General features: G+C 45.2%; 1 protein-coding gene across 1 annotated transcript; it reads left to right on the top strand.

Moving 5' to 3' along the window:
• Positions 1–11,421: 11,421 nt before the first annotated feature.
• On the top strand, positions 11,422–26,037 carry pex5lb (peroxisomal biogenesis factor 5-like b). Its single transcript, XM_076296013.1, has 13 exons — positions 11,422–11,505; positions 13,784–13,895; positions 14,664–14,873; positions 16,014–16,146; positions 16,283–16,382; positions 17,209–17,283; positions 20,825–20,944; positions 21,390–21,533; positions 21,982–22,052; positions 22,524–22,733; positions 24,111–24,276; positions 25,245–25,402; positions 25,848–26,037. The coding sequence occupies exons 1-13, from the start codon at positions 11,437–11,439 to the stop codon at positions 26,035–26,037; spliced, it is 1,758 nt and encodes a 585-aa protein (XP_076152128.1). The 5' UTR covers positions 11,422–11,436.
• The last annotated feature ends 1,366 nt before the right edge of the window (positions 26,038–27,403 follow it).

The raw sequence follows: 27,403 nt of genomic DNA, 5'->3' as shown, positions 1-27,403 counted from the left end.
GGACAGGTGCAGTTGCTGGTCAGTTGGGGGGGAAAATGAAATTAATCTGTTCACACAAATTCATCCACACAGCTGGGTCATCCCATGACCTCACCATCTGTGTAGACTGTTATGCTTACACATAATAGAACATTAAATATCCACAATTTCTTATGTCAAAGATGAGTGTTGTGGCCTAGTCTTTTTCTTCTGGAGTAATAATGTTTGGAACATACCTGGCATGGGACCTCTTAACAGAGAACACAAAGGACGCATGCAAAATAACATTCATGGGGATTTTATATAATCAGTTATATAATCAGTTTCTTGGTAGAAGGTGTCTTTGGTTTAGTATTTGAGGATGCTCTAAAACATTGGCTGTTAATATATTCTACTCAAATGTTTGATCTAGCCAGTTGACCTACAGTATTTCTGATAAGGCCATCTTAATGTCATTATCATTCTCTGGATCATAAGCCATATTTCAGAATATTCTGACTGGAAAAAGATCAAGGCAACAATTGTACAGTCATTTAAACTTTTCAGAAAGACTGCTCATTTAGCCACGTTCAGAATTCTTGTCTTCCTGCAGAAATATACAGATGCACGTGTAAAATAGCTCACTAACCTAAGTTCGTTGGCTTACTCATCAAATTGGGGTTTGTCATACGACCCCAGTTCGTGTTCTTGCAGTTCCTTTCTCGTCGTTATAGAGCATACTGTGTTTTATTTATGACACTGGGCGAGTTAATACCAAGGGTTCTGTGTTAAGCGGCAAAAATATAGAGATCCGACGATCCGAGAGGGCTATAAAGAATAACAGCCCAGCTCATTCACAAGCGCACGTCAAGAGTTGCTAGCTGCAATACGCATAGTTCCTCTAACCACACACGAGCGCACTGCGTGGCTCGGACGCATCGTTTCTCAGCTTCCTTGAAAAGACAAATCAGCACATTGCATGGCTTAACGTAACGAACGGGATCCGGTGTGGTGTGTTATACTACAGTTCCACCAGGCAGTCCTCGCCTCCCATGTGCACCCAGTTGGATATCATAACAGGACGGCTAGAGACGTTCAGCACCACAGTTGAGGAGAGCTCCTATTCTTCCTCCCTTCCCCTCATTATTTTTCCTGTGCAGGTAGCGAAGTGCTCATCAAGCATTTACTGAAAAACTAACGGAGGCTAAATAACTATCTTTTCGACTGAATATGTACCAGGGGCATTTGCAGGTAAGCTGGCGATATTTTTTGTCCACGGCTTTGCGGTGTTGTGCAGTGGCTTGGGAAAGACAATGTCACATTTAAACAATTTACATTTTGTTTAAAATTACCACTGCCCGCTACTGTAACCAAGGACATCTGCATGGGACTTGAAGATTACATGAATAAGAAACGACTGAAAATAATCAGGAAGTGAAGTAAGATCCACATTCTCGGGAGTGAGACAAGAGAAGATTTCAACTTACACAAAAAGATCGTGACCAAAGCAGCATAAGAGTTAACGTTACAACTTACAATGAGTAGCTAGACAATGTTCAGTGATGATTTATGCCGATGCATTAGGCTATTAGGCTAGTTATTTAAATATCAGACAGGGTCATAACATCGGCTTGTCCAGCAGAATAAGAAATGTTTCTCGTTTGTTTCGATATTTAGGCTAGTTCTATTAGATTAAATGCTGTAATAATTTTGTTTCTGTTTCTATCAAGTAGGCTAACACATGGCTAATGGAAGCCTCAAAGAGAATATTTGAAAGAATTGCATGAACAATAGCATAACAAATTGAAATATCTGACTAATTGGAAAAAAGCTATTTGAATAGCAGAAAAGCAATATATCAATAGAATATAATATGCTACCAAGAAAGTTCTTTTCCACAACAAGAGAGGTGTTGATTCTAAAAGCAGACTTACTTGAATATCTCAACTCAGTTCTATTTTGAAAATAGCAAAACTGTAAATTAAGTTTAAAATCTACAGTGTTGTTTAATAGTAATAATATTAACGAAATGCATTATTATTATTATTATTATTATACAATTGAACCCCCAGTGTGTTATAAAGACTCTATATATGCTGATTTCCTGAGACCGCAACTTCAAACTCAGTTTTGTCCTGGGAGAGACGAACCTTGGAGTTAAATTTATGGTCCATCTTTTCCACCAACCCTGGAACTAATAACACATTCAATCACATTGACTTTATCATTAAAACAGTGGAATGCGAGCCCCAAGCATTTCATGGATATCTACACACTAGCCACTGGCTCTAAGAGATGCACAGCACAATGTAAACATCCATGTAGTTTGCACATGAGAATTATATGACCTTCAATATCATATGACCGGGCAGCTGGCCTCCGCTCTCCTGCACACATGATGGATGAGATGATGTCTGCACTTTTGGGTGAAGAGAAAGTCCCTAAACATGAGTTCCTTTGTCTGTACAATTTCCAGGTTTCCTCTTCATTAGGCTAGTACACAGTCTACTCTCACGGTGTGCTCTCAACACATGGAAGAAAGTATCACCTTTTCACTTCAGATGAAAAAGGATGTGTGTGATATTTGATTAACTGAATTCATGCCAATGAATAGTTAAATACATCCTAGATTTGGACTGACTATGCAGAGTCGAACTGTGATTTGATGTGATTGTTGAAGCATGATCTTAAATTTACATCCATTTATTTTTATTCAGTAATGAACAGAATTGAATCAGGACTGACAGTGTTCAATGAGGGGCCATACTGCATATCATAGCAAGGGAGCTTACACAAATCCATTTAACAAATAGGCTACCACATGCCCTTATATATATATATAACCTTCCAGCTTTGCTATTGGGATGTTAATTTTTTGTACGGTATGTATGTGTATTTTTTATAATGATGTTGAAAGACATCCAATTTTCTAGTGGCTTGGCTCAGTCCCAATCCATCCAACTACCACAGCCTCCGTACCACTATTTGTTCTGACTTTTAACAGTTGGTTCCAGGGTACGAAACATTGTCCAGAGCCCACTGTAAGCCTGAGAATAAATCCCTATAAGAGAGATCTCTTTGAAGTCATTTTCCTTACTCCTCAAAGCGGAGGATGCACATCAGTGAGAGGCAAGCGCTAGGATTCTCTCTGTCGTAAGATGTATCTGCGCCCAGCGCTGGCTAGTGCTGGCAGGACTGTGGTAGCCATGGGAGCATAGCGTGCTCCCCTAAGGCTGTCGTGTGGAGAGCTGAAACTCACTCAGAACTGGACATCACACAGAAAACAGAGAAGTGAAATGCTTTGAGCTACTAATACGATCCTCCATTGTCACTGCCATGGGGGACATCATATCCATTCATTTAGTAAAGACTTGACAAGGTTTACTGATGTGGAAGGTCATCCCATGGTTTGGGAAGGCTTGATTCACATTATTATGTGGATGTGTTAACATGATAGCTTAGACTCTTTGTCAGGTCATCACAAGGGTAGCTACTTGGCAGTGGCTTCTTACTAGCTGAGATTCCTCACATCTGCTCTGCTCTGGAGTAAAAGCCAGGCATATTCTCAATGTTTGTTGGAGGAAAACGTATCACCGGTGTGCTGGCTGCACATGTGGGAATCGGAGTGATGGATGACACGGGTGGATTTTCCTCTGAGCTCGTTACTCTGCAGCGACACCTTCTGTCAACTCTTAGATGATAGAGTAGCTGGTGATATGAGGTGAAAAAAATACTTCCTCTGCCTATTTGGCAATGAGCAGAGTTGTGCTGCAAAGAGGATTTATGACTACCCAGTAATTGGCAGTTATAAATTGAAGCCAACAACAAAACAGAGTGGAGCATTGAGTAAAGGACCAGACAGGGAAAAAAGTAAAAACACTAAAATAGCTAATGAATGAATGAGTGTATGGAGAGGGATTGGGGCCAGTTGATTGAAATTATCGTTGATTCATGTCTGACATTGAAATGGCAGTATACGTTCACATTCTGCAATCATCTCAAATGTTCATGTAGTGCTTTGTCTGTGCAAACAGACACATTGCCTGGCAACCTAAGAATCTCGAGGGAACGTTACTGTGAAGCCCAGCAAACTCTGCTTATAATGAGCCATTTATGGCACCTGGGCCTTTTGTGTTAAACAGACAGCAAATGGTTGTCTTTCATCAGCAGCACTATAACCATCTTGCAATTTGCGTGCAGCTTCAACATGATAAAAAGCCAGTTAAAAAGAAGGACAATTTGACATGATCAGACCATAGCCCTGGATAGATTGCCTGGATGTGATGCAGCACATACCAAATGCAATGTAATGCTGTGAAAAGAAAAATGACTGTGTTGAGTCACGGATAGGTTAGGGCAGTCTTTCTTAACTGGTGGGTCGGGACCCAAAAGTGGTTCACGGAACCATTCTGGGTGGGTCGTGGAGCTTGTGGTAAAAAAAAAAACTCCAATTAAAATGCTACCTTATCAGATCTATAATATTATTATATTGGACCTTTATTTTGATTGTTAGCGGCAAACGCAAGTAGGCTACGACCCTGAATATTTGAAGTAGGATATGGTTTCACTTAAATTGAGATTAAATTGGACAGAAACCCCAGTGTGCAATATTCACTGAATTGCTGGCACATGAGGAGAAATGCCACATGGAAACAAGCACCCCTGTCAAAGACAAACCTGTCGAGCACTTTGAAAGGTGACATCAGGAGTTGAAAAATTCAGAAATGTAACGGCAGACATCAGCATGTTCCAAACATACAGGCACGTTGTGTGTCTCACCATATCCGTTGGCTCGATTGCTATATATATATATATATATATATATATATATATAGGGTCGCGTGGGAAATTGTGGGTCCCAAAGCAAGACCACAGAACCACTGGGTTAGGGTGAGCACCAGAATTTGACACCACCATTTAGTTCACTCTTCATTTTACTCATTGACTAAACTAATGCGTCATTCACATGAGCACGTTTCTCACTATACGGTGGTCACATCAGCAGCTTATATCTGTGTTTAGTCAAACAAGAAGCACCAGGCATTTCAAATCTAGCCAGACAGGAGGTCCATCTTACAGCAACACTGTAACCCTACCGTGCCATCGATTGAAATGTAGAAATTATTGTCAGCAGAGGTCAAAAAACAGGAAATGACCTGTCGGAGATGACCAGGCGCTGGGAGTATGGCCGGTTCATAGCACCTAAAATATCTCCATTTGATCTCCAATCAAATTAGGGCCCCACACATTCCCCTGTAATATAATTTCAAAGTATAGGAGGCGATTTGGCCCATAGTTGCATGCAAAGCCATTACGTTGCATCACCTATAACTGTGTTGCTTTCCATTAGTGGTCTTGAAATAGCTGGTTACTCATGCACATGAAGCTGCCGACATTGTGCCATAGTAGAGACACAGATGTGTTTCACTCAGTGGATTCAGGAAACTGTGAAACACTAAAAGGAGGAGATGTGAGCAAAGGATGCTGGCGATTGCAGATGTGTAGCCTGTGGCCGTAGGAAATCGCTCAGATCTTACACGAAAGACAGAGTCACACCCATGACTGTCTCTCTCTTGCAGAGTGTGGTCCAAGCCCAGTTAATGTTTGAAATCACAGTGTGGTCCAACTCAGGATTTGGCACATTGCTTGGTTTCCACAAGCCGTGGCAGGACCACACGCCATTCCATCACCATGCAGCATGCTCCACAAAGCATGAGCCTCCCCTATCAGACCCGAGGATGCTCAGCTGCAGATGTGCAGGTTGAAAAGGTGGATTAGCACGAATCGGGGGCAAAAGCGTGTGTGTGCGATCGCACAGGCTTTTAGATGGCCGCCCCGGCCGGCGAGCTCACATATGTGGATTACTCTCCCGGCTATTTCTGGCCCTTTCCATCCCCTTCCATCCGGTAAATGACGGAGGGCCCAGGGCTTAATTTGATGCCCGCTTCACATAATTGAGGTCAGTCGCCATGCGAAGGTTTATCACCCATAATATCATAGCGGTCAACTAATAGCCCAGCAATATCAAGATACTGGGAGAGGCCAATGCACTGGTTAGGCAACGCATTCTTCTTCACTGTCAGGAAACAAAGTGCCAGCCACTTAATTATTCAACAGCCAGTGTAACTCACAGATATGTATTGATGTTCAAGCAATGCCGGGAGGAATTAGAAGAGATATGCTTCACTCTCAGAGTACTTTTGTATAGTACTATGTAGTACACAATACATCATATAGTTATACGCATAGTAATATGTAGAGGACTATGACATTAAATCTACCCATAAGTATTTATCAAACAGTTCCATCCATCCTCTTGTAAATAGGTCCAAGTTCAATCTGACAACTGCTTTAACTTATGGACAGAGGGAGATGAGATGCTGTAGGCTATCTGTGAAAAATGCATGTGAGCGGTGTGGTGGTAGTGAGGGTGTAGGTGTCTGTGAGCTGCCGGACTCCGTGTTGGATTGCCTGTGCCTCTGGCTGTGGCTGCTTGGCCCTTTGGGGCCCCTGGTCGATATGGGAGCTGGATGACAAGAGTCTATCCACATTGCAGACTGATGAGGTGTGAGCTGAGAGCATCTCTTATCTGCATACACTCACGCCCCGGCGGGTTCTCGGCGTGCATGGCAATGGCGCTCCGTTCCAGCTGACAGACTGACTGACAGAAATTTCTGCAGTGCAGTTTTAAAAAGGCAGTTTTAAAAAGGCTTCCGTATGAATATCTCCTCGGCTTCTCCCTGGCAGACATCTAACAGGAAGGCATCTGTCTGTGGAGTTTCCATCCTGTTCGTTGTTCCATCACTGTTTTCCGCCCACGCCCACGGTCATTTACCATAATCTGCCCTTCAACATGGCCTGATGTTTAATGGGCCCCACCCACCAAGCATTCATGTCATCTGTCTAAAGCTCTCTCATTGACATCCATTTATATGTCAATGGCGTTGAGTGAACCCTGCTCTGCTCTTGGCCCAAGACAAGAGCTCTGTACTCTAAAGCCACAGCAGCCCTCTCACAGCTAAAAATAAACCCAATGTCATTTTTTATGCATAACCTATAGTTACCTAGAGTAACCTATAATAAAATGTTGAGCAGCGCGATTCAGTGATTGTTTTCTTTTTTATTTCCTCACAGGAGTCTTCCTACCCATATGGGACAGTCTTATAGACCCTTTCAAGAGAGTTCCATTCTCAGCATCATAGTTGGCCCCACAAGGCTTCCGTTTTAACATTCCATATGTTATCTTAATGCAGAGGAAGTAGATTGGGAACCAAATAGAACGTTCAAGCATTGTTTTTGTTTTTATTGTTGAAAGGGTCTATAGAAGCCAGGCAGTAGTAATTGTGTAGCAGAAGAGCAGATGGATTGCATGCCTACTCTTAATCCTCTTCCAGTGATGCAGAGCAAATAGAGGGAAATCCTGATATTCCGACTCAACGTTTTCAAATGACTATATTTCTTCATACCTGCTGTTTACACCCCAGTGAAATACAAATACCTCAATCGTCACCATGTTAGTGCATGCTTATTATCAACTGCCGTCTACTGGGAGTGGGGACAGGGGTGGGGGGTTGCGGGTTGTGGTGAAGGAGCTTCTCAGCTGGATTTTCCAACACTCCGGACAAACAGACATCCAGCTGTGCCCATAGTGTGTGGTGCATCACAAGAGACCTTGTAGGGCGAGCGATCTGAGAGAATGTTCAATCATCATGTCAGGTTCTACCCCGTCAGCCGTTTGAGCCAAGCGCAAAGTAGAACTCTCAGCAGCTTCAGGGGGATGAATGTGCAGTGGTGGCCACCAAACTAACCTGTCAAACAGCCTGTCAGAGAACGACGGCTATGTTGCTCTGTAAGTAGCTAAGAGGATTCTCTTAGGACAGCCATTCTACACAGTGAACCATAAGTGTTGAAGTGAGTTGAAGATGAAATCAGATTGACAGACAGATTGAATAAGACAGTACGAACACATCAGCACTATAGTCTAGCTGTGGTTAGCGATGTGAGCAGTGAATGAGTCTGTTTTGAGGCTCCTTCAGGGCTGGCACTGAAAGATAGTGTAGGTAACGCTGAGGCTTCCCATTATCCCTGTGTAAACACAGCCTTAATCTGGAGTCACACACGGGACTGGCTATGGAGGCCCTAGATAGAAGGCTCTTGCTTGTTTTGTCGGTATCGCTGTGGTGCATCCACCAGCTCAGAGCTCGGATGTGCCACAGACATATTTCCATTGAAGAGTGTTGATATCCACCCCCCAAACACACCCAAACACACACACACACACACACACAACCTGACCTCTCTTATGACCAAATGGACAGCTTACCAGACCGTCCAGTCTAAACTGACATCAGAGACTCAGGCTCAGGGACAGAGACCCACTTGTCTCTGGTCAGTCCTAACGCTGGACCACATTTATCAGTCTCCGAGTCCTATGCTGGCAGTCGTCATCATGTTCCAAATCAGACAGTCGCATGATAATCCATCTCAGAATAATCTTTGTTACTGTAATCCAGCCCCAGAAAAAGAGTCATCGAGGTTTCATACAGCCCTGCATCTGTTCACAGGAGGCAGTTTTTTTGTGAGGGACAGAATGGATTGCAACGTCAAATTGTCTGTCTGTGTATCCGTATTTGTTTGATTTACAGACTATAACCATCCGCTGTTGAGGCAACAGAGCGTGTCATATTCACACACACACACACACACACACGGCACACACACACGGCACACACACACAGCACACACACACACGGCACACACACACGGCACACACACACAGCACACACACACACGGCAACAAGATAAAGACGCCAGCTGTTTGGCTGGTTTCCCTTCACTGGACAGTCACTCTGCCATGTGGGATGGGGTACATGTAGGTGTATGACTACCGGGACTCCGCTCACTTGGAACAACAATGCCAGAGGGAAAGGCAGGGAAAAAAACAGACAAATTAGACGCTTTTCATTAAAATTAGTTTTTATAGTGATTAAAATAAGTGCTCTCAGATTCCAGCTTTTTACACCATGCTATCTGTGACTATTGTGGTCAACATCAGATTTTGCAAAAAAATGACGTGGTTATTCCTTGAATGCCAAATTTCAAAATAACATTTCAAGTCTCCCTAAATAAAAACAGATTACATCACTAGTCGCTGCTGTCCCTAATTCCCAAATCCCGCCTTTAATCAGAGAGTGCTAGGTAATGAAGTTCTGATTACTTTGCACGCAAACCCAGCTGAGGGCTCCCTGATGAGGGATAAAGGAGTGGAGGCCGTGGGAAGTTGAGGGGATGTGGGGGAGAGAGGGGCTGTGTTTGAAAATCCTTATGGTGCAGGTTAGAGGGAGGACACCATGCTGACAGGGCCATAGAAATCAGCACAGTTAGAGCTGAAAAGTCATGGCTTCAATAGTTCACTGGCTACTGAATACACACACACACACACACACACACACACACACACACACACACACAGTCACACACACACACACACACACACACACCTCCCCATCTCCACAGACAAACACACCACCACCGCCACCTCGGTTTTTATTTTTAGATTTTGATGTAATTCCATTGGTGAAACTTGCGATGCTTCTGTAGCACTTGGGAGGAAGAGGAGCTCACCGTGCACTTGGGAGGAAGAGGAGCTCGCCGTGCACTTGGGAGGAAGAGGCGCTCGCCGTGCACGTGGAAGGGCAGACGAGAGATGGATGAGACTGGGCTAGAGTTACAGACAGCAGAGCCAGGCGAGGCGAGCGGAGAGGGCTGGTGATTACGCAGCGGGATGGATGCGGCTGGATATCAGGGCGGACAGTCGCTAGCACTGCAGCACGAGCACTTCATAAATAACTGTCATAGTCTTCTCTTGAAAAGCGGAGGAAACAGCATAAGTCACAAGTCAAAAGAAGAAGACAAAGGGATCTGGATTTTCACACCAGCTGCACAAGACAGTCTCTTGTCAAATGAGAATTATGGTTGTAGTTGAATGTCTAATGATATTTTGTTACGGCTACTGGGTAAATTTAGTCCACCCTTTGGTTGAAAGAGCTTCAACATTGAAATGCAAGACACAATTACTGACATAGGACGAAAGGAACCCAAACTGAGTTTATGTAGAGAGAGACACTTGGCGTAACCTCTCTGCAGCTCTCCAAAAGTGCAGTTGCCAGGCGAGAAACCAGTGGCATGCAACACTGTTTAAATATGGATGGACCATGCTATAAATGGTCGAGGGAAGAAGTAAGCTGCGTTCTTGAAGAGGGTTTTCCTGACTCAACATTTATCAGCCTTCACAAGGATGACTCACACCATTCTCTGGTCTAAGGGGAGATGGACAGTGCCTTTGACGAAGCCTTTCCAGTACAGTATCTTCCCATGGTGGATATTAAGGTTAAGCCTGCATGACGCCCTTGACACTTTTCTTAGTTGTCTTCACAACTCATAATTGGGCCTTAGGGTAGGGAGAGAAAGCATTAGTGTCATGTAACTGTGATTCTCTATTCCTTAATTTTCTTTTTTTATGTGTGACCAAAATATTGGTATGATTTAGTGCTTGTGGTCTTAGGTAAAACTAAGTTATAGTCTACTATAAATGCAGCAACAATTCCATCATTACTGTCTCCCATTTACAGATAAATATGATATGAAGTTTTCTTTTTGCTTTGCAACATCTTTAAATGAAGTCACAAAGTTTTACCTAAACAGAAAGAAGCTGTCAGAAGTCTGACTCATCCAGAGATACATGAAATTGATAGCTGACATGAATCAGCTTGTGCTATCATCTGTCCACACTGTGCTATCCGTCGTCCACGCAGATGGTTCGACCAGCTCTCTGCACGGTCAGGTGTAGTCCCTGGATCGCTCCCATTGCTGCTGCTCCCTCTACCCCTGGTCCCTATAGTCCCTCTTAAGTGCTTTCTGCTGTTCAATAAAGGCAGGGGGTGGTGGGGTTTGGGGGTGAGGCAGGATGGTGGGAAGTGTTAAAAGCACTGTTAGAAGGTCTTGTGATGATGATGGACTGCACCCGGCTCAGTCAAAAGGCAGAAATGGCTGCTGTTTTAAACTCCCCCTCGTCAATGTTGACTCAACAAGATGTCAGAGCAGTTTGTTATGTCCAGTTTGCTGACTTGTCGGGAGGCACATAGAGAATAAACTGCTCTTAATACCTTTAGGGATTAATTTAAAGGCTTCCAACTGGATGAACAGTAGCCTTTGGCATGTCTGCATTATGGTTTAGGGAGACACAACAGTCTGGTACCATAATCACACAGCATACAATGATAATGACCAGTATCTGAAAATAAAAGCAAACATGAGTTTGTGAGCAGCCTGTATCCTGCAGACTTTCTAATTGGTCTCATGATTCACACGTTTTCCCACACAGCCCTCAGGCAAATCAATCTAATGACCTGTACCTCAAACTGACACAATCCACTGTTGATTTCATTGTTGTAGGGGAAAGACTCTAGGGTTGTTGCCATGGTGCTGAAGGAGCTACCAAGTAAGGCATCCTCAGAAGCAAACGCCCTCCTCACCGTGACAACCAAGGTGGGGATAACACAGCCACCCACCGACAGGATGTACCTAGCCTTTCCTGGTATGGTAATAGTGCCACTCAGTACACGGAAGGGCTTGGTGCAACCTGCTTTGTTGTAAATTTGAGTTCTTTTGTTTTTAACGACACATCAGATAAAAAGATGTGCAAAGTGATTTGTAGTTTGCTTTTTTTGAAAAAAAAAACAAGCTGCTCTATGGGGCTATAAATATTTTCTGCCTGACATGCTTATACACTGGTATGCTTGGCATACTTTTGCTGTAACATGCACTTTGTGAATTATATATCACATGCTGTTTTACATTTGCCAGCACCTGTGTCCTGGATAGTATTAATGATGACCTTTGTGGTACATACATAATTTAAATAGGACGGTAGTCATGTTAATTAATCAAACAGATAGACTACTACCAACCCAGTGATAGACTCCAACCTGACACACTGCTCTAAACCAGCACTGGACAGTTAACAGATGTTCCATTCACACATGTACCATATTTAAAATCAATTTCTATACAGAAGGTCGTTGATCTCATATTCCCTATAAGCAGCTTATAGCTGTCCATCTTTGCCCTCTTGAGTGCTCGACTGCCCCGGATAACATTTACAGTGAAATGAATCCTCCGCAGTCCTCTGTTTCTGTTGGATAGTCTGTCTTTGATTATGTTTCTTTCTTTCTCTGTGAGCCGCATGTCAGTAGTGTGTCAACTTAGATGCATGCATATTCTTTCCTGCTTTTAAGTGTCTATGTTGTGCTTTATGTATTTGTTCATTTATTTTGCTATATCTCATGGTGACAAGTGGCGTTCCTCACTTCAGCAGTGGTTCTACTGTTCTACATGTTTTGTCCTCTTGGCCTGCATTTTGTGGTTGGTGTGTGTGTGTGTGGTTTGTGAAGTCGTGGAGTGCTTCTATATGCACTGTGTCACACACATGGGATTCTCTGTGTTATGGGAGCTATAGGCTGACAATAACGGAGTCTAGCATGCTTAAAGCAATAGGGAGCCATGGACAGGGAAACTAGAAGGTCATAGCAAATGAGTGTGGTTGTGATACTTTCATTTTCACGGGTTGGATGACAGCCATCGAGTTGATTTAAGAAGCTGATCACTAAAAGATCTCACAGATTTGAAATCTTCAGCAAAGATACAATCGCTTCTATAGGCCTAAAATCTATAAAGTCATACAGTTAATAAGAGTCAGCTTGATCATGGATAACATTTGGGCTTTTGGATGTTGACAGGCTTAGATAAGCTCTTGGCAGCACAGGAAATTTGTGTTCTATAAAATGGGTAATGTCCTGCGTTAGTCCTTTCTTAGAAGAAAAAAAAACACACAAAAAAAGCTCCAGTTTTTAATTGCACTGAACACCTTGATGTTGTATGCAGAACAAACAGCATGAGAGGAAAGTGTGTGGTTGTGTGTGTGCGTGCGTGCGTGCGTGCGTGCGTGCGTGCGTGCGTGCGTGTGTGTGTGTGTGTGTGTGTGTGTGTGCCTGTGATGACAGTACTTTATACATTGACACACAGAAGAGACTCTCTGGAAATGAACAGAAACACGTGGCTGCCCACAGCCTCTTTAGGAGCCTATTCTCTTGATCTAACCAGTGGCAGATTAACCCCACTAGAGGTGAGAGGGACCCAGATGGTGATTGATGCCCTCTCTGTTGACCCAATACAAGTGAGAAGCATCTATTCTCCCTCATAGCTCGATGCCCGGAGGGGTCAATGTAAAATTCACAGCCATGTGATCGCTCCACTAAGGTAATAGCAGTTGAATGATCTATCAAAAAGAAATAGGCTATAGCACTGAGGAATACTCCCATGGTGAATGCAACACAGTCTGTCCACAGCAGTGGTCTGGCCATATATATAAAAGAAATGTGTTTCACAATGCACCAGATTTTAAGTGGCACAGTTGTGGCACATGTTTTATTTGATCACGTTACTGAAAAAGAACATGCTTCATACTATCTCTTATTGTGGGTTTGTGAATCATAAAACTAGTTGTGTAATCCAGTTGCATGTTTTATTTAATTTCACAGAGTCCCTGTAAAGTCTCATTCATATCCGGTCATAATTCATGAAGTTTAAAGACCCCATGAATCACTCGCATATTGTCAAACACAGTATGATGCCAATTATTTACATACCAATGATTATACGCATGCAGCAATAAAACATCCTTCAAATGTGATTTTATGGTGTGCCTGGGGGGAGGGAGGATGAGCTGGGCACTCAAACCCTGGCGCTGGGTTTCTGTGTGTTGCAGCTGGCGAGTGAGCAACAAGAGAGCCGCCCCCTTCTGAGCCCGTCCATCGACGACTTCCAGACGGAGACTAAGAGTGATGGAGCCAGCCGGCCGGTCACCTCCAACACAGCAGGTCCCCCTCAGCTCATTACTCCTCTCATCTGCTCTGCCTCTCCTCCCCTCTCATCTTCTCGTCTCTTCTCATTTCCTCTCCTCTTCTCCCCTCCTTTCTTCTCCTCTCATTTCCTCGCCTCTCCTCCCCTCCTTTCTTCTTCTCTCATTGTCTCTCCTTTCCTCTCCTCCCCTCTTCTCGCCTTTCCTCCCCTCTCATCTCCTCTCATTTTCTCTCCTCTCCTCCCTCCTCCTCTCCTCCACTCTCCTCTCCACTTCTTTCCACTCCTCCTCTCTTATCCTCCCCACTCATCCCCTCTCCTCTCCACCCTTCTTCTCTCCTCTCCACTACCTCACTCTCTCCCTCACTCCAAGCATATGTTAGCCTTGGTGTAGGTCCTCTCTGTACAGATGCACACGAATGTTATATAGCCCAGCTGGGAGAGAGGGGTAGGGAGAGACATAAATATGGAGAGAGTCTTCATTTGCCTATGTGCTGCATTTAAATCTGTTTTCATATGGATATGAGGCAATAAATATGTATAGGCATAGGCCTTTTAGAATGGAAATAGTGTACCGCTCCAATCTGTGAGCTATAAGAGGCGGTAGCTCTGAAGCCATTCTTAGCTACTTAGTATTATCTTCTGTTAATGGTCATTAACCATATGTTTGTGTACTGAGCGGGTGGGGAAAGCCTCTACTGGTGCCACTCTTGTCCAGCTCGAGTTAGATGTATGAGCGTTTGCCCTGGAGAGCCTGTTCTGAGTCGAGCCTTCCTGTTGGCTCTCAGTTCTGTCCACAGCGTTGGACTTAGTGGACCTGAGTGAGACCACGGAGAGGAGATGGAGCTGGGACCGGCGGAGCCCCCTGGGCGCGCGGAGAGAGGGACGCAGGTGCAGCCCGCGCCGCAAGAAGCCCGACGAGACGGAGCTCATCCAGGTGGAGACGGAGCCACTCTCCCCCGGACCTCTAAACCCGGAGCGGATCTCTCTGGACTCAGGTGCAGGCGGGGGGACGAGAATGTCGCTTGGAGGCAGTCTGTGTGTGTGTGTGTGTGCATGCGCGCCATCGCAAAAGTAAACGATCCAAACGTTTATTATCATGAGATAAATTGAGGGCAATTTCCTTCATGCATATAGAGTGCTCAAGTAAAACCTAAAAATAGTAGTGGGAGGAAGCGTGTATTTATATTGTCATTCCAATGGGTGTACCCTCTGTTTTTCTGAGGCTGGGATAAAGATGAAATATTCACAGTTGATTGCTTGGCTTTCATTGAATTAATGCTCTTAAGATCCCCCCCACCCCTCCAAAGGAGCCCCAAATCCCTTTAACAGCTGATAGTCTGGGGATCAGTCTTTGATCTCAGTGTAATTATTATGAATTGTGCATCTGGTAATCATGTGAAAACCTCCAAGCCACGCATATACTGTGTTGGCCTTTTTTCCCCCACAGTCACCTCCTTTGTCAAAAAATTACTTAAACAAGAACACACCATTAAGAGCTGCGATGGCCGATTGTAATCCATGCTCTCACTGTGATTAGTTTTCTCTTTTTTTAAACCCTGTTTCCAGTGTCTCATTTTTCCGTGTCACCGACAAACTGCCCTGAAACAGAAGTAGGAAATGGACTGGAAAATAAAATCAATTTACTTTAGACTTATATTTAGACAATATTGATGGGTGGGAAATTTCAGTGCCGATGTACGGCCCTTAAGATAATGAGATTGATGCCTAGAGGATGGACAGTCACAGCTGACAAAGGTGGCCCTGGTTTATCACCTCACCTCATCAGGGAGAATAGTCAAGGATTTAGCCTGCAGTTTAACACCCTTATCAGCTGTAAATGGGCTTAACCCACTCCCTGCACTCACTGCCACGACAATAGCCAAGTGATGGCGCCCAGATAGGAGCCCTATTGTCGAGCTCTACTGTCTCCCCATACCTCTGGAAAGTCTCAGAGGCTGTGCTAGTTGGTATCTTTATTCTCTGGATTGCCTTAAGGCTTAAGCCAAGCACTTCATTGTTATTCCTGCATAGGCAGGATATCACCCAGCCATGGCATTGTTATCTGCTCATCCTGTGGAGGGATGGCCTGAGGCTAACCCCATTTTTCTCCTCCTCTCCCTGCTCCTTGCCCACAGTCAGCGGGTCGTCTCCCAAGGAGAGGTGGGAGGAGGTGAGTCTGCGGCCCAACATCGCCTTAAACGGACCCAGGAAGTGGAGATACGAGAAGAAGAGGTGCACTTCGCACCACTCCTCCAGCGAGATGCTCTGGTAGGCCGCCATTATATCACCACAGCCTCGACATTTATTCCAGAGGTGTCTGACAGCACCCAAATGGGTTGAGTTTAAAATTGGTTTGTGCAAAAAATAGCCGCACGCCTCTGAAATTGCGTCTGTCTCTCGAAAGGTCGGCAGAGTTCAAGACGGATCCGTCCAGCAAGCAGACCCTGGATCTGAACATGAGCACCGAGTCCGACCCTGGACCCTCTCCTCAGGTGTGCACACCTGTCCTTCACAGCCACCGCTCCCGCTCACTACTCACACTCAGCAGTCAAGGAAAACATTTTTATAGCGTTCCACACGACAAGCCACCACTTCATTATTGAGTTCCTCCATCGATCAGACAGTAGCTGAGTGGATACACCAGGTATACCCTTGGTACACACAACACACCTGAAAAGTTTTAAATGAAAAGCAAGGGCAAGGAGGAGTAGTTTTGTGGTCATAGAATATTCTGGAACAATTCCATTAGATGCCTGGTCTTGCCTTTGCTAGTCGACCAATAGACAAGCAAGTTCTGCGTCAGGGATGATTCACTTTTCCTGCTATCAGCGAATGGTGTGAACAGTGTCCTTGCCAGATTATCCTGAGGTGTGAGGTATGAGGAGACAAAATGAAAAAATGTGTAATACTAACAAATACTGTATGGTGCATGTTGTGAAAACTTGTGACTTGCTGTGTCACTCATACAGTACAATACTTAAATTAATTATTGTTTATAACAGAATTTTTCCATATTTGGAATACATTAATGTCTATGCTCTTCTTTGTTATTCCTGGTTGAAGATTGGTCAGAAATGAGTCAAACCTTTTCATGCTGTTTGTAACGTCTATATGCAGAGTCCAGTCTTTCATGTTTTCAGTACCAGGTGTGATTGGAAAAATCTCTTGGCCAAGGCCCAAGAAAAGCTATATGCATGCTGTTTAGTGATTCATATAGCCCAAGAGGCCCGGAGCAGAGAGCTGTAATGATATGACAGTGCTGGGCAGCAGGCTGACCTTGTTTACCTCTCGTCTCGTCCTTCTGGGTGGCGCGCGCCGCAGCAGAGGCAGAGGCTGGGCAGGTCTCTTCTGGCCAGGAACGCTTCCCTGGAGGAGGAATTTGTACGAGCCAAGGCAGCCGTGGAGGTGAGAGAGAGATGTAGGCACCCACACACACAGACACACACACACACACACACACACACACACACACACACACACACACACACACACACACATACGAATGCGTGCGCATACGCCCACACACACACACACACACACACACACACACATACACTCTCTCTCTCTATCTAACTCTCTCATACACACCCACTCACCCATGCATACACTTAAAGCTTAAAATCCTGAGAGAGTGTTCTTTGATTAAATTAATGAATGTTCCCAACACAAGCGTTGAAATTCATTTCAGCGTTCCTCCCTTAGGTCAGCGACTCTGCCCTGGCCTAGAATGACATTCATTTTCACCTCTACGGTGGTCACACGTGCTGTGGAACACAGCAGACCAGCTCTCGCACATCATCACATTTTCAGCGCATGTGCACATTATGTGTGCAAAGGGCTTGTTGTTTTCCCTCTTGTGTCAGCTATGTACCACAGACAGACTTCTTCAGAATAGCTCGACGAGTCACCTGAAACCACCAGAGCAGCAGAAAGAACGGTTGATGTCAGAGCCAGAGCAGAAACACTCAAGTGCTTTTGAGTGCAGGCTAACTTGCTGCCTCCCATGTGAGTGGCTTGACGAGAGAGAGAGAGAGAGAGAGAGAGAGAGAGAGAGAGGCATATATAATATACCCAGGACAAGTGTGAATCTGCCTGTGTGCATAGACTCACGGCTCACGGCTCACTCACACCAGTGGTATGGAGTCAGAGTCGTGTTGTTGAAGAACAGAGCCGTCCCGTTATGATAAAAGAGCACTTCTGGGAAGGCTCTTGGGAGGCAGGAGAGAGATTGATGGCCCATCTAGGCAAGTGAGATCAGATTAGTTTAACTGTGATTTCATGGGCCCGGCCCATCCTCTGAATAGGAAATTCATCATTTACTCCAAATGCAAATGCCTGAAGTGATTCACCTCGAGCCGATTGTGCGATATGGTGGATCCTGATTTCGTGGCATGTTCAGAGTGCCCGCCTTCCTCGCTCTCACTCCGAGCGTGCTGTGGGAGTAATTTGAGCTGTCAGGAGAAATATCGCTGACTTAAAAAAGTCGGGGTCAAACTGAGTGAGAGGAAGTGGGTGGTGGAGGAGGTGGGGTTATCGTGAAAGAGCTGTCTCTGAAGAGAGAGAGAGAGGGGAGAGAGGGAGAGGGAGAGAGAGAGGAGACGGGAGGGACTCAGAGCCTGAATCTTAAGTGGGGGAGAGACTGACGGAGCGAACATAAGGAGGAGTGCGGGATGGAAAGAGCGCCCCTCCATGAGAGAAGGTCTCTGCTGCCACTGAGAGATACTTAGAAGAGATGGCACACCGTTAGCCTGTGGGGGCAAAAGCACCTTTCTGTCAACACCAGGAGAGAGGAGGTGATAGGACACCAATGAACGCTCAGAGGTGAAATACAGTCTAGTGGCATGCACTGAGAAAGGAAGAGTGTGTCTCTTTGTGTGCGTGCATTGCAGTAGACAGAGATTCTAATAATTGGTTACAACATTTGAGCAATGACCTCATTAGGTTGACTTTGTTACCTCTGTACTTTCCTAGAATTTGCATATAAATGGATACACATCTTGTATCTTCCCATAAGGACAGTTTAGCACTTGCAGATGTATAGAAATGTGTGGTGACACACACACACACACACACACACACACACACACACACACACACAGACGCACACACGCACACGCGCACACACACACACACATTCCTAATTACATTCCTCCATGAGGGCCATCAGGAATGATAATACCCCTTCTGTCCAGACAGGGTCTATCTATAGTCAGTGAATAACCGTGGCTCTAACTGTAGAGTTCATGTCACAGACAAAGAGGGTCCCTGGTATAGCTCAGGGGACACTATTACCTGATCCCTCACACAGCTCATTGAGCCCAGTAATTATCTAGCATTGCAGAAGAAAATGCTGATGATTCCTTTACTGTCACAGATAGCACAGATGAAACATGATCGTTGGGACTGGTCGTTTGATTAAAACAGTTATGTGATACGATTCAGGGAAACCAATCTGCGGCCTCGGAAGACCTGAGCTGTTCTCTCTTCTCTGTGACATGCTGACTTTATGGCTTGATCAATCCAATGCCGTCAGACAATGTGTCTGTGTGTGTGTGTTTGTGTGTGTGTGTGTGTGTGTGTGTGTGTGTGTGTGTGTGTGTGTGTGTGTGTGTGTGTGTGTGTGTGTGTGTGTGTGTGTGTTTCTGCGAATGCCAGTGTGTGCTTGTGTGTGTGTGTCTTTCTGTGTGTGCCTCTGTATGTGTGTGTGCGTGTGTGTCAGAGTTTCGCCAGAAAAAAATGGTGCCGGTCAAAGTGACCGGCAGAGGTTTCGTTTTCCGGACATTTTGATTATATGCCGGTCAAATATCCTATTATCCCTTCTTAATTAGTCAAATTTAGGAAAACTGGAGACAGGCTATGTAGCTTAAAGAATGACATAATCAGGTTGTATAGAATGCAACATGTTCATTAGCCCAACTTAAACATGCCTAACAAGATCTAGCCAGTATCTTTTCATGGACAGCAAGAGTCCGCTTCGTTCGTTGTTTTAAAAAGGCTACGTTGTTTGTTGCTGCTACCCACGTTATCTCCAGTGGTGACTGTTTAACTTACACAGATGCGCACTCAAGAATGAGCGCTCACACTACTACCCCCTAATGCTATGCCTCTTTATTTGATAACAATAAATTAAGAAATGTTTCGTTTTTTTTCTCTTTCGGCCGCGGTTCAATGATACCGTTTAATTGTGCCAGAAATTATCCGCGGACCAGTAATCGCCTCGTTGAGGAGGCCCTAACCCTGCAGATCATAGACAGAGAATGCATAGGCCTACTGTATGCTTTGGGTAAAGAACACTTTGCATGTCCAGTGTACACGGAGAATGACAGTGTCTTGGAGCGGCCGCACCCCCCGCAACTCCACTTCCAATGTCACTGATTCCGACAGATACGCCCGACACTTCTGCTTTTTATCTGGTGGTGGTGGAGTTGACCGGACATCTGAGGCTTCAGACGTTACCAATTTATCATCCATCGCGTCATGGCCTCTGAAAAAACTTTTAAGGCTCTGCCTGGGCCTGGCCATGTTTGAACCGCGTCACTCATTTGTTCGTTGTTTAACATAGACGTTTTAAGCGTGCGCTTCCTATTTGAAATGCAGAAGGCTATGCGTGTTGTTTAATATCTTACTTTTCAAACGGTAGAGCCTGTTCATTTAAAAACATAGCCAGAGGACGTATAATATAGGCTTACATATTAAGGCTTATTCTCAAATTCAGATTGCGTTAGGGGACGGGATTATTAGCCAATTTCAATCGGACAATTTGACCGGAGAGATTTAATTTTGTCGGACATTTCATTTTTTTTCCGGCCAATGTCCGGTAATTACCGGACAACGGAAACCCTGGTGTGTGTGTGTGTGTGTGTGTGTGTGCGAAATTTGTTTGAGGCCACACAGTTGCAGAATGTAAATGAGCACATATCGAGCTTTATTGTGCTTCTTTCTCCAGTCAGACACAGAATTTTGGGATAAGATGCAGGCAGAGTGGGAGGAACTTGCCCGCAGAAACTGGCTGGACAATCCAGACAATGAAGGTCTCATTCCGCTCAATGTGTCGCCCAATGAGTCGGTAAGAGCCACCTCACAACACCGCAGTCTAGCGGATTGACTTGGACTTAGCTGACCCTCTTGTGAAATAGAAATTTTCCTTTTAATCAATGTTGTACCTCTGACCATTGAAACTGTTTGGCATTACTGTGGGTTGAGAATGAATGGAGGACATTTCAGAGGATGTTTTGCATGCTTCATAAGAGTTAGTGATCTGATGAAAGAGAACCACCTCTCTCTCTAATCTGGAAGTCCTTTTCATCTTTTCCTATTTCATCAGTGGGTATAGACAATGATGTATTGTAAATGCTAACTGACTCATAGTCTTAGGTAGTTATCCTTTGTATAGCAATTTAACAGTATTGAAAGCTCACCACATGAACACAGTTTGAAATATGAACTGTGCTTGCATTTGCATGCTTTGCACTGTAGCAAACCTAATAACTCTAATGCTTCGCTGATTATAGGGTTACTATTTTCATACCAATAATCCATACAAGGAATGGCCCAATGCTTTTGAGGAGGCTCTGCAGAAGTGCAGGGAGGGGGATCTCAACACCGCCGTGCTGCTGCTGGAGGCTGCCATTCTACTCGACCCACAGGACTCTGAGGTAGATGGCACTCTCTCACGCCTCGGCTTCTCTCAATAATGGAGTTCTGATGGAGAACACTGTCCAACAATGTCTTTCCAAATATCCCCTAATCACCGACTGATGCAATCTCAGCCTACGCATAATTGTCCTAACCAACCATGTTCATGGGCCATCTTCTGCTTGCTCAACAATTACACCCATATGCAGCCCAGATGCTGCACTATACGAAACCTGATGGGAACATAATTAGCCCTAAATCACATTTGGTGACGCGGTGATGCTGCAGTAACCATTCACCTTGTCATAATGGAACCTCAAAGTCAAACGGGCCACAATGGCCTTTTTCTCTCTCTCATGCTGCTTTTATCATTGCCGTGCAGAAGCTTACTGCCCTATTTCTGGGCACCGACATTTCACACATTGGGATGGTTTTTAAAAAAAGGTCTTTGCCCTCGCCACTCCACAGGCCTGGCAGGTGCTGGGAACCACACAGGCGGAGAATGAGAACGAGCAGGCTGCCATTGTCTGCCTCCAAAGGTGAGCAGGACGCCAGGGAGGCTGGGAGGGGGAATTAAATGTGTCCACGGACAAATGCCTTCTGGTCCACAGCGTTTATGCTTAAAGGCCCTGACTTTTGTCAAAAGATGTGTTGCTGGTGTGGGAATTGAAGTTAATGTTGTAATACGTGTCAGGAACATTTTACTTTTGTATTGGAAAGAGGGGTATTTGTCATATTCCCATCACATTGTTATAAAAGCATGGATTAGTAGTTGCCAGGAACACAGTCTCTCTGTTAAGACTTTATCTGGACATGAGTTAAATCTATTGTAGTGTCCTTCATTTGCTTCCCAAATGCAATAAGCTTTTCCCATCTTCTTTCTTTATCTGTTATTTGTCACTTTGTTTCCGTCTTGCTTGTCTGTCCATGCCATGCTCACTCACTGTCTGCTTTGTCTTCCTCCTCCTCCTCCTCCTCTCTCTCTCTGTCTCTCTTCTTCCTCTCCCCAGATGTCTGGAGCTTCACCCAAATAACCTGACCGCCCTGATGGCACTGGCCGTCAGCTTGACCAACGCCAGCCTGCAGCAGGACGCCTGTGAGGCTCTGCACCGCTGGATCCGGCACAACCCCAAGTACCGGCACCTGCTGCAGAACCGCAGCCCGCTGGACGGCTCGCCTCTGCCCCAGCGTCGGGGCTCGCCCATCTCTCCGCTGGCCTGGTACGCATTCGACCCCGCCACAGCTCGATGCCCATGTGGTAGATGCAGCCCAAAGGCAATGCATAGGGTTTAGTGTAGTAGCTGTTAGCGATAAACAGTTTAGGAAATAAATTGAAATCATATTTTACATACCCTTGCAAACAAAGAAAATGGTCTGGGAGGCTTGGCCAGGTAAATGTGCCTTGATTCATTTTTGGAATTGATTCAGCACCTCTCTCCACCGTGTGTTTCTCTGCCAATACATATCCAATAACCCACCCACTGCAGGCATGGACCTTATATCAGTATCATGCAATGATGTGCAATCAAGTTCAGTATAAAAAGAAAGTTTGGTTGTTTCCATGGTGACCAGACAAATGATCATCCCCAAGAAGAACAGAGTTGCATATGTGGGACATGAAATGAAAGACTGGGCTGTTATTTGAAGGAAGTTGTTGAAGTGATGAAAGGATTCTGTTTTGCCATTTCATAGAACTGCTAGCAAAAGGTTTCATTATCAGGAAACCAAACTTTGAAGATTTTTGTAAAGATGGCTTTCATGGATGTGAGCACTGTTACCTGATGTGATGACCAGTGTCAGTCTGTGATGACGTGTCTCTGAATACCAGTGTGTCTATCTGTAACGACCAGTGTATGTCTGTGATGCCCAGTGTCTGTGATGACCTGTGTCTGATGACCAATGTCTGTATTATCAGTGTCTGTGATGCCCAGTGTCTGTCTGTAGCACCCACTGTAAGTGATGCCCAGTGTCTGTAATACCCAGTGTGTGTGATGCCCAGTGTCTGTAATACCCAATGTGTGTGATGCCCAGTGTCAATGATGCCCAGTGTCAATGACCAATGTCTGATGCCCAGTGTCTGTAATGACCAGTGTCTGATGCCCAGTGTCTGTAATGACCAGTGTCTGATGCCCATTGTCTGTAATGACCAGTGTCTGATGCCCAGTGTCTGTAATGACCAGTGTCTGTGTCATGCCCAGTGTCTGTAATGACCAATGTCTGATGCCCAGTGTCTGTAATGACCAGTGTCTGTGTCATGCCCAGTGTCTGTAATGCCCAGTGTCTTTAATGACCAGTGTCTGTGTCATGCCCAGTGTTTGTAATGCCCAGTGTCTGATGCCCAGTGTCTTTAATGACCAGTGTCTGTGTCATGCCCAGTGTCTGTGTCATGCCCAGTGTCTGTAATGCCCAGTGTCTGATGCCCAGTGTCTTTAATGACCAGTGTTTGTGTCATGCCCAGTGTCTGTAATGCCCAGTGTCTGATGCCCAGTGTCTGTAATGACCAGTGTCTGTGTCATGCCCAGTGTCTGTAATGCCCAGTGTCTGATGCCCAGTGTCTGTAATGACCGATGTCTGTCTGTTTGTCCTGCTCACTGCAGCTCCCAGCTGGTGGAGGTGAAGGAGCTGTTCCAGGAGGCTGTCCAGCAGAACACGGAGGACGTGGACCCAGACCTGCAGACGGGCCTCGGCGTGCTCTTCAACCTCAGCTCCGAGTTCGACAAGGCTGTGGACGCCTTCAACTCGGCCCTGTCAGTGCGGCCGGAGGTGAGTCTCGAGTGAGGGCTGTGGGGTGAGGCATGAGTGAGTGTGTGGCTCTGGTCTTTTATCACACACAGGTAAAGGTCACCCGTGTGCTGATGGCACAGTCTGCAGCCAGAGGGCAGATGATAATGTATTCAGAACATATGGTCAAATAAAGAGGAGAGATAAAATGCACACACAGAAATATACAAACACCCTCCCCTCTACCTCTCTCTCTCCCTCTCTCTCCCTCTCTCTCTCTCTCTCTCTCCCTCTCCCTCTCTCTCCCTCTCTCTCTCTCTCTCTCTCTCTATTCCTGTCTCTGTTTCTGTCTTGGTTGCACACACACAGTCATATGCCGTCAAAACCCTTAGGCCAGCACTGTCTATCATCTCGATCACCTTGCGTGGCATTGAGAGCAGCTTAAGCCAAAACATGTCCGCTGAATATCATTACATCTCGACTCTGAAACAGCTGTTTTTAGAGTGCAGACCTCCGCTCTGCAGTGCTTATGTCTGAATTATCATTGAGGTCACGTTCTGAGAATCTGCCAAGAGCTGGCAAAAGGGCATACAAATATCTACAGAGATTTTTCAATAAGCCATTTCCATCAGGAGTTGGATGTAATATAATAGGATATGTGACACTTGATAGTCCATTAGTATCATATTCTCCATGAGTCATGGCCATTGTGCTGACAGTGAATGTCAGTAAATGGTGTAAATAAGACGGCCCAAAATGCCCCCACACACGAGCGTTGAAGACGATGAAAAGAGTTTGGCTGGCGGCAGTCTGTTTGCAACCAAACACTAGTGCAACAACAGGAGACGCAAAACCACCAGAAAGCGCTCTTTAGACTCTCTGCTGCTTTTTTCAACCAAGTACACTTACCATTTAAATGAATTCAAACCATGTCAAATTATGGACATGTCCTGCATTTAACCATCAGTAGGATGATGACTCATAGCTGGACGGCTGTTTTGCTCCCTCAGGACTACCTGCTGTGGAACCGGCTCGGGGCCACACTGGCTAATGGGGACCGCAGCGACGAGGCGGTGGAGGCCTACACCCGCGCCCTGGAGCTGCAGCCTGGCTTCATCCGCTCCCGCTACAACCTGGGGATCAGCTGCATCAACCTGGGCGCTCACAGGTGAGCTGCATGCACATCCTACTCTAGTAGGTCTCTCCAGGTTAAACAACAGTGCTATTCCTGGCATTGTTCAAGACTAATGATTGAAGGTAGCAATTCACTACTATGTCTTATTTTTAATTTAATTTAATCTAAGAGCATGAATTATAGATGCTAATGGACAGTGGTCCTGATTTATGTCTGCTGGAGCACATACTCATCTCATAGAGAGCTGGAAGGAGTAATTCAACAGCCTTAGGCACTCATGCAATTAGTTCCCTCTCATGTAAATGTGAGTGGTGATAAATTCCAAATTTCCCCTTTCTGAAAAATGAACACAGGGTATTGCAGGGATCCATTGTTCTTGCTGGGCCTTGCACTAATGGTATCTAGACACAGTGCTTCTTGTGCTTTGTGAGCCCCCTGTGAGAGTAACTGAGAATGATCTACTCTGATGGCCTTTCAGGGAGGCTGTGAGCAACTTCCTGACCGCACTGCACCAGCAGAGAAAGAGCAAGAGCCACCAAATCATGTCCAGTAACATCTGGGCTGCCCTACGCATCGCCCTGTCTCTGATGGACCTTCCGGAGCTCCTACATGCAGCCAGCCTTGGGGACCTGGACCTTCTCATGAGAGCCTTCAATGTGGACATGTGATTGCATGGGCTCCACGGAAACAGGTCTGGAACACCAGCCATGACCCCAATACGAACTCTATTTCCCACCATGCACTTTTAACTTGGTTGTTGGCCATGAGAGAGAGGAGGACACATGCAGCATGTCCCTGTGGGAAGCTTTGACATTTGCACAGTATGGTGAATGCCACAGATGAGCACAAGACAGGGGGTGGAGTTGGGGGGGAGGGGGCTGAGAGGTGAGAGCCAGTCCACCACAGAGGGAAAGCACAATGTTATTCTATGATACAACCATTTTCTAAGGTCATTAGGGTCATTAGATGACTATAAATGTTGCATAACACAACATCAATATATCTATTTTTTGGTCTTACTTAAAAGTGTACACATAAAAACTCTAGTTACTCTAGTGGCTCACAGATAAGTGTCTGTGGCTCCTTGACAACACAGACCTCACATTCCAGTCAAGAGAAACTCTCCAGTGGAGCACCTGCATGGCAGACCTATGGTCCACTACAGGAACCTGAAATTCAACACTCAGAATTCACAAAGCTTTAGCATGGAGTCGCTTTTAGCTCCACTCCGGCTGATGTTAACTGGACGAGCAATAGGATTACTCAGTGGAGAGCGAGTAATGTAAGTCAAAAAGCCTGTCCTCTACAACTTTAACTCATACAGTGTCAAATGACTTTATGACATTTTTTATTTTGTCTCCGTTGAAAAACCCTCAATGCTACTACTTGCAAGCCTCAAGCCTTTCTTAATCTGATCTCTGGGTGTCCTTGGTGAAGGGCCCTTTGTGCCATGTGAGGGTTCTTTATGAGCACAGGCCTTGCACAGAAATGTTTTGAAGGACCTATGAACAACATGGTTTCTCTAAGAATAGAGCCAGTCACCCTCTCAGGCAGCCGTGACTCGCTCCTCGGTATGATGCCGCACACTCTCAAAACACCACAACAGGGTGTGCCCTTGATGCCATCTGATCTGACTGTCGCTGTGCACCTGTCTGACGCAAGGGACAAACCAACTCAATACAAAGAGGGGATCAGGCTCAACGACGAGCACCAGGGGAAATGTGATTCTCCGGACCGAAACATTTCTGTTCTGACTTGAGATTAAAAAAGTCATGATTATACACATGTATGAGGAATGGTAGGGGATAAGACACTTGATGAGTTTGGTTCAGTGATCTGCATGAATGATTGCCATGTTTTTAGATGACGCATGATTTTATTCTCCCTTAAAAAATCCTATGCAAAGATCCTTTTTTTTCATTCTGTCTTTAGCTAATTGGACCAAAAAGCACTTATTTTCGAAGGTAACCCGTCTTGAGACATTCCTTGGATGTTTTGAAATTATGCTAAGTGACTATGCACTGGACAGTGAGG

The sequence above is a fragment of the Alosa pseudoharengus genome, unplaced genomic scaffold, assembly GCF_046254945.1.
Source record: "Alosa pseudoharengus isolate Yale_2024_CS ecotype anadromous, Long Island Sound unplaced genomic scaffold, YU_APseudo_1.1 YU_APseudo_1.1_scf_2, whole genome shotgun sequence".
Classification (NCBI taxonomy): Eukaryota; Metazoa; Chordata; class Actinopteri; order Clupeiformes; family Clupeidae; genus Alosa; species Alosa pseudoharengus.
The sequence above is the reverse complement of the archived record's forward strand: the minus strand, read 5'-3'. Positions and strand labels throughout refer to the sequence as shown.

Bases quoted from the DNA above. Each gene is read 5' to 3' on its own strand.
- pex5lb (XM_076296013.1), top strand. From the start codon at position 11,437: ATGGTGCTGAAGGAGCTACCAAGTAAGGCATCCTCAGAAGCAAACGCC. The intron at 11,506-13,783 runs GTGGGGATAACA...TGTGTGTTGCAG, and splicing joins TCCTCACCGTGACAACCAAG to CTGGCGAGTGAGCAACAAGA. The intron at 20,945-21,389 runs GTAAGAGCCACC...CGCTGATTATAG, and splicing joins ATGTGTCGCCCAATGAGTCG to GGTTACTATTTTCATACCAA.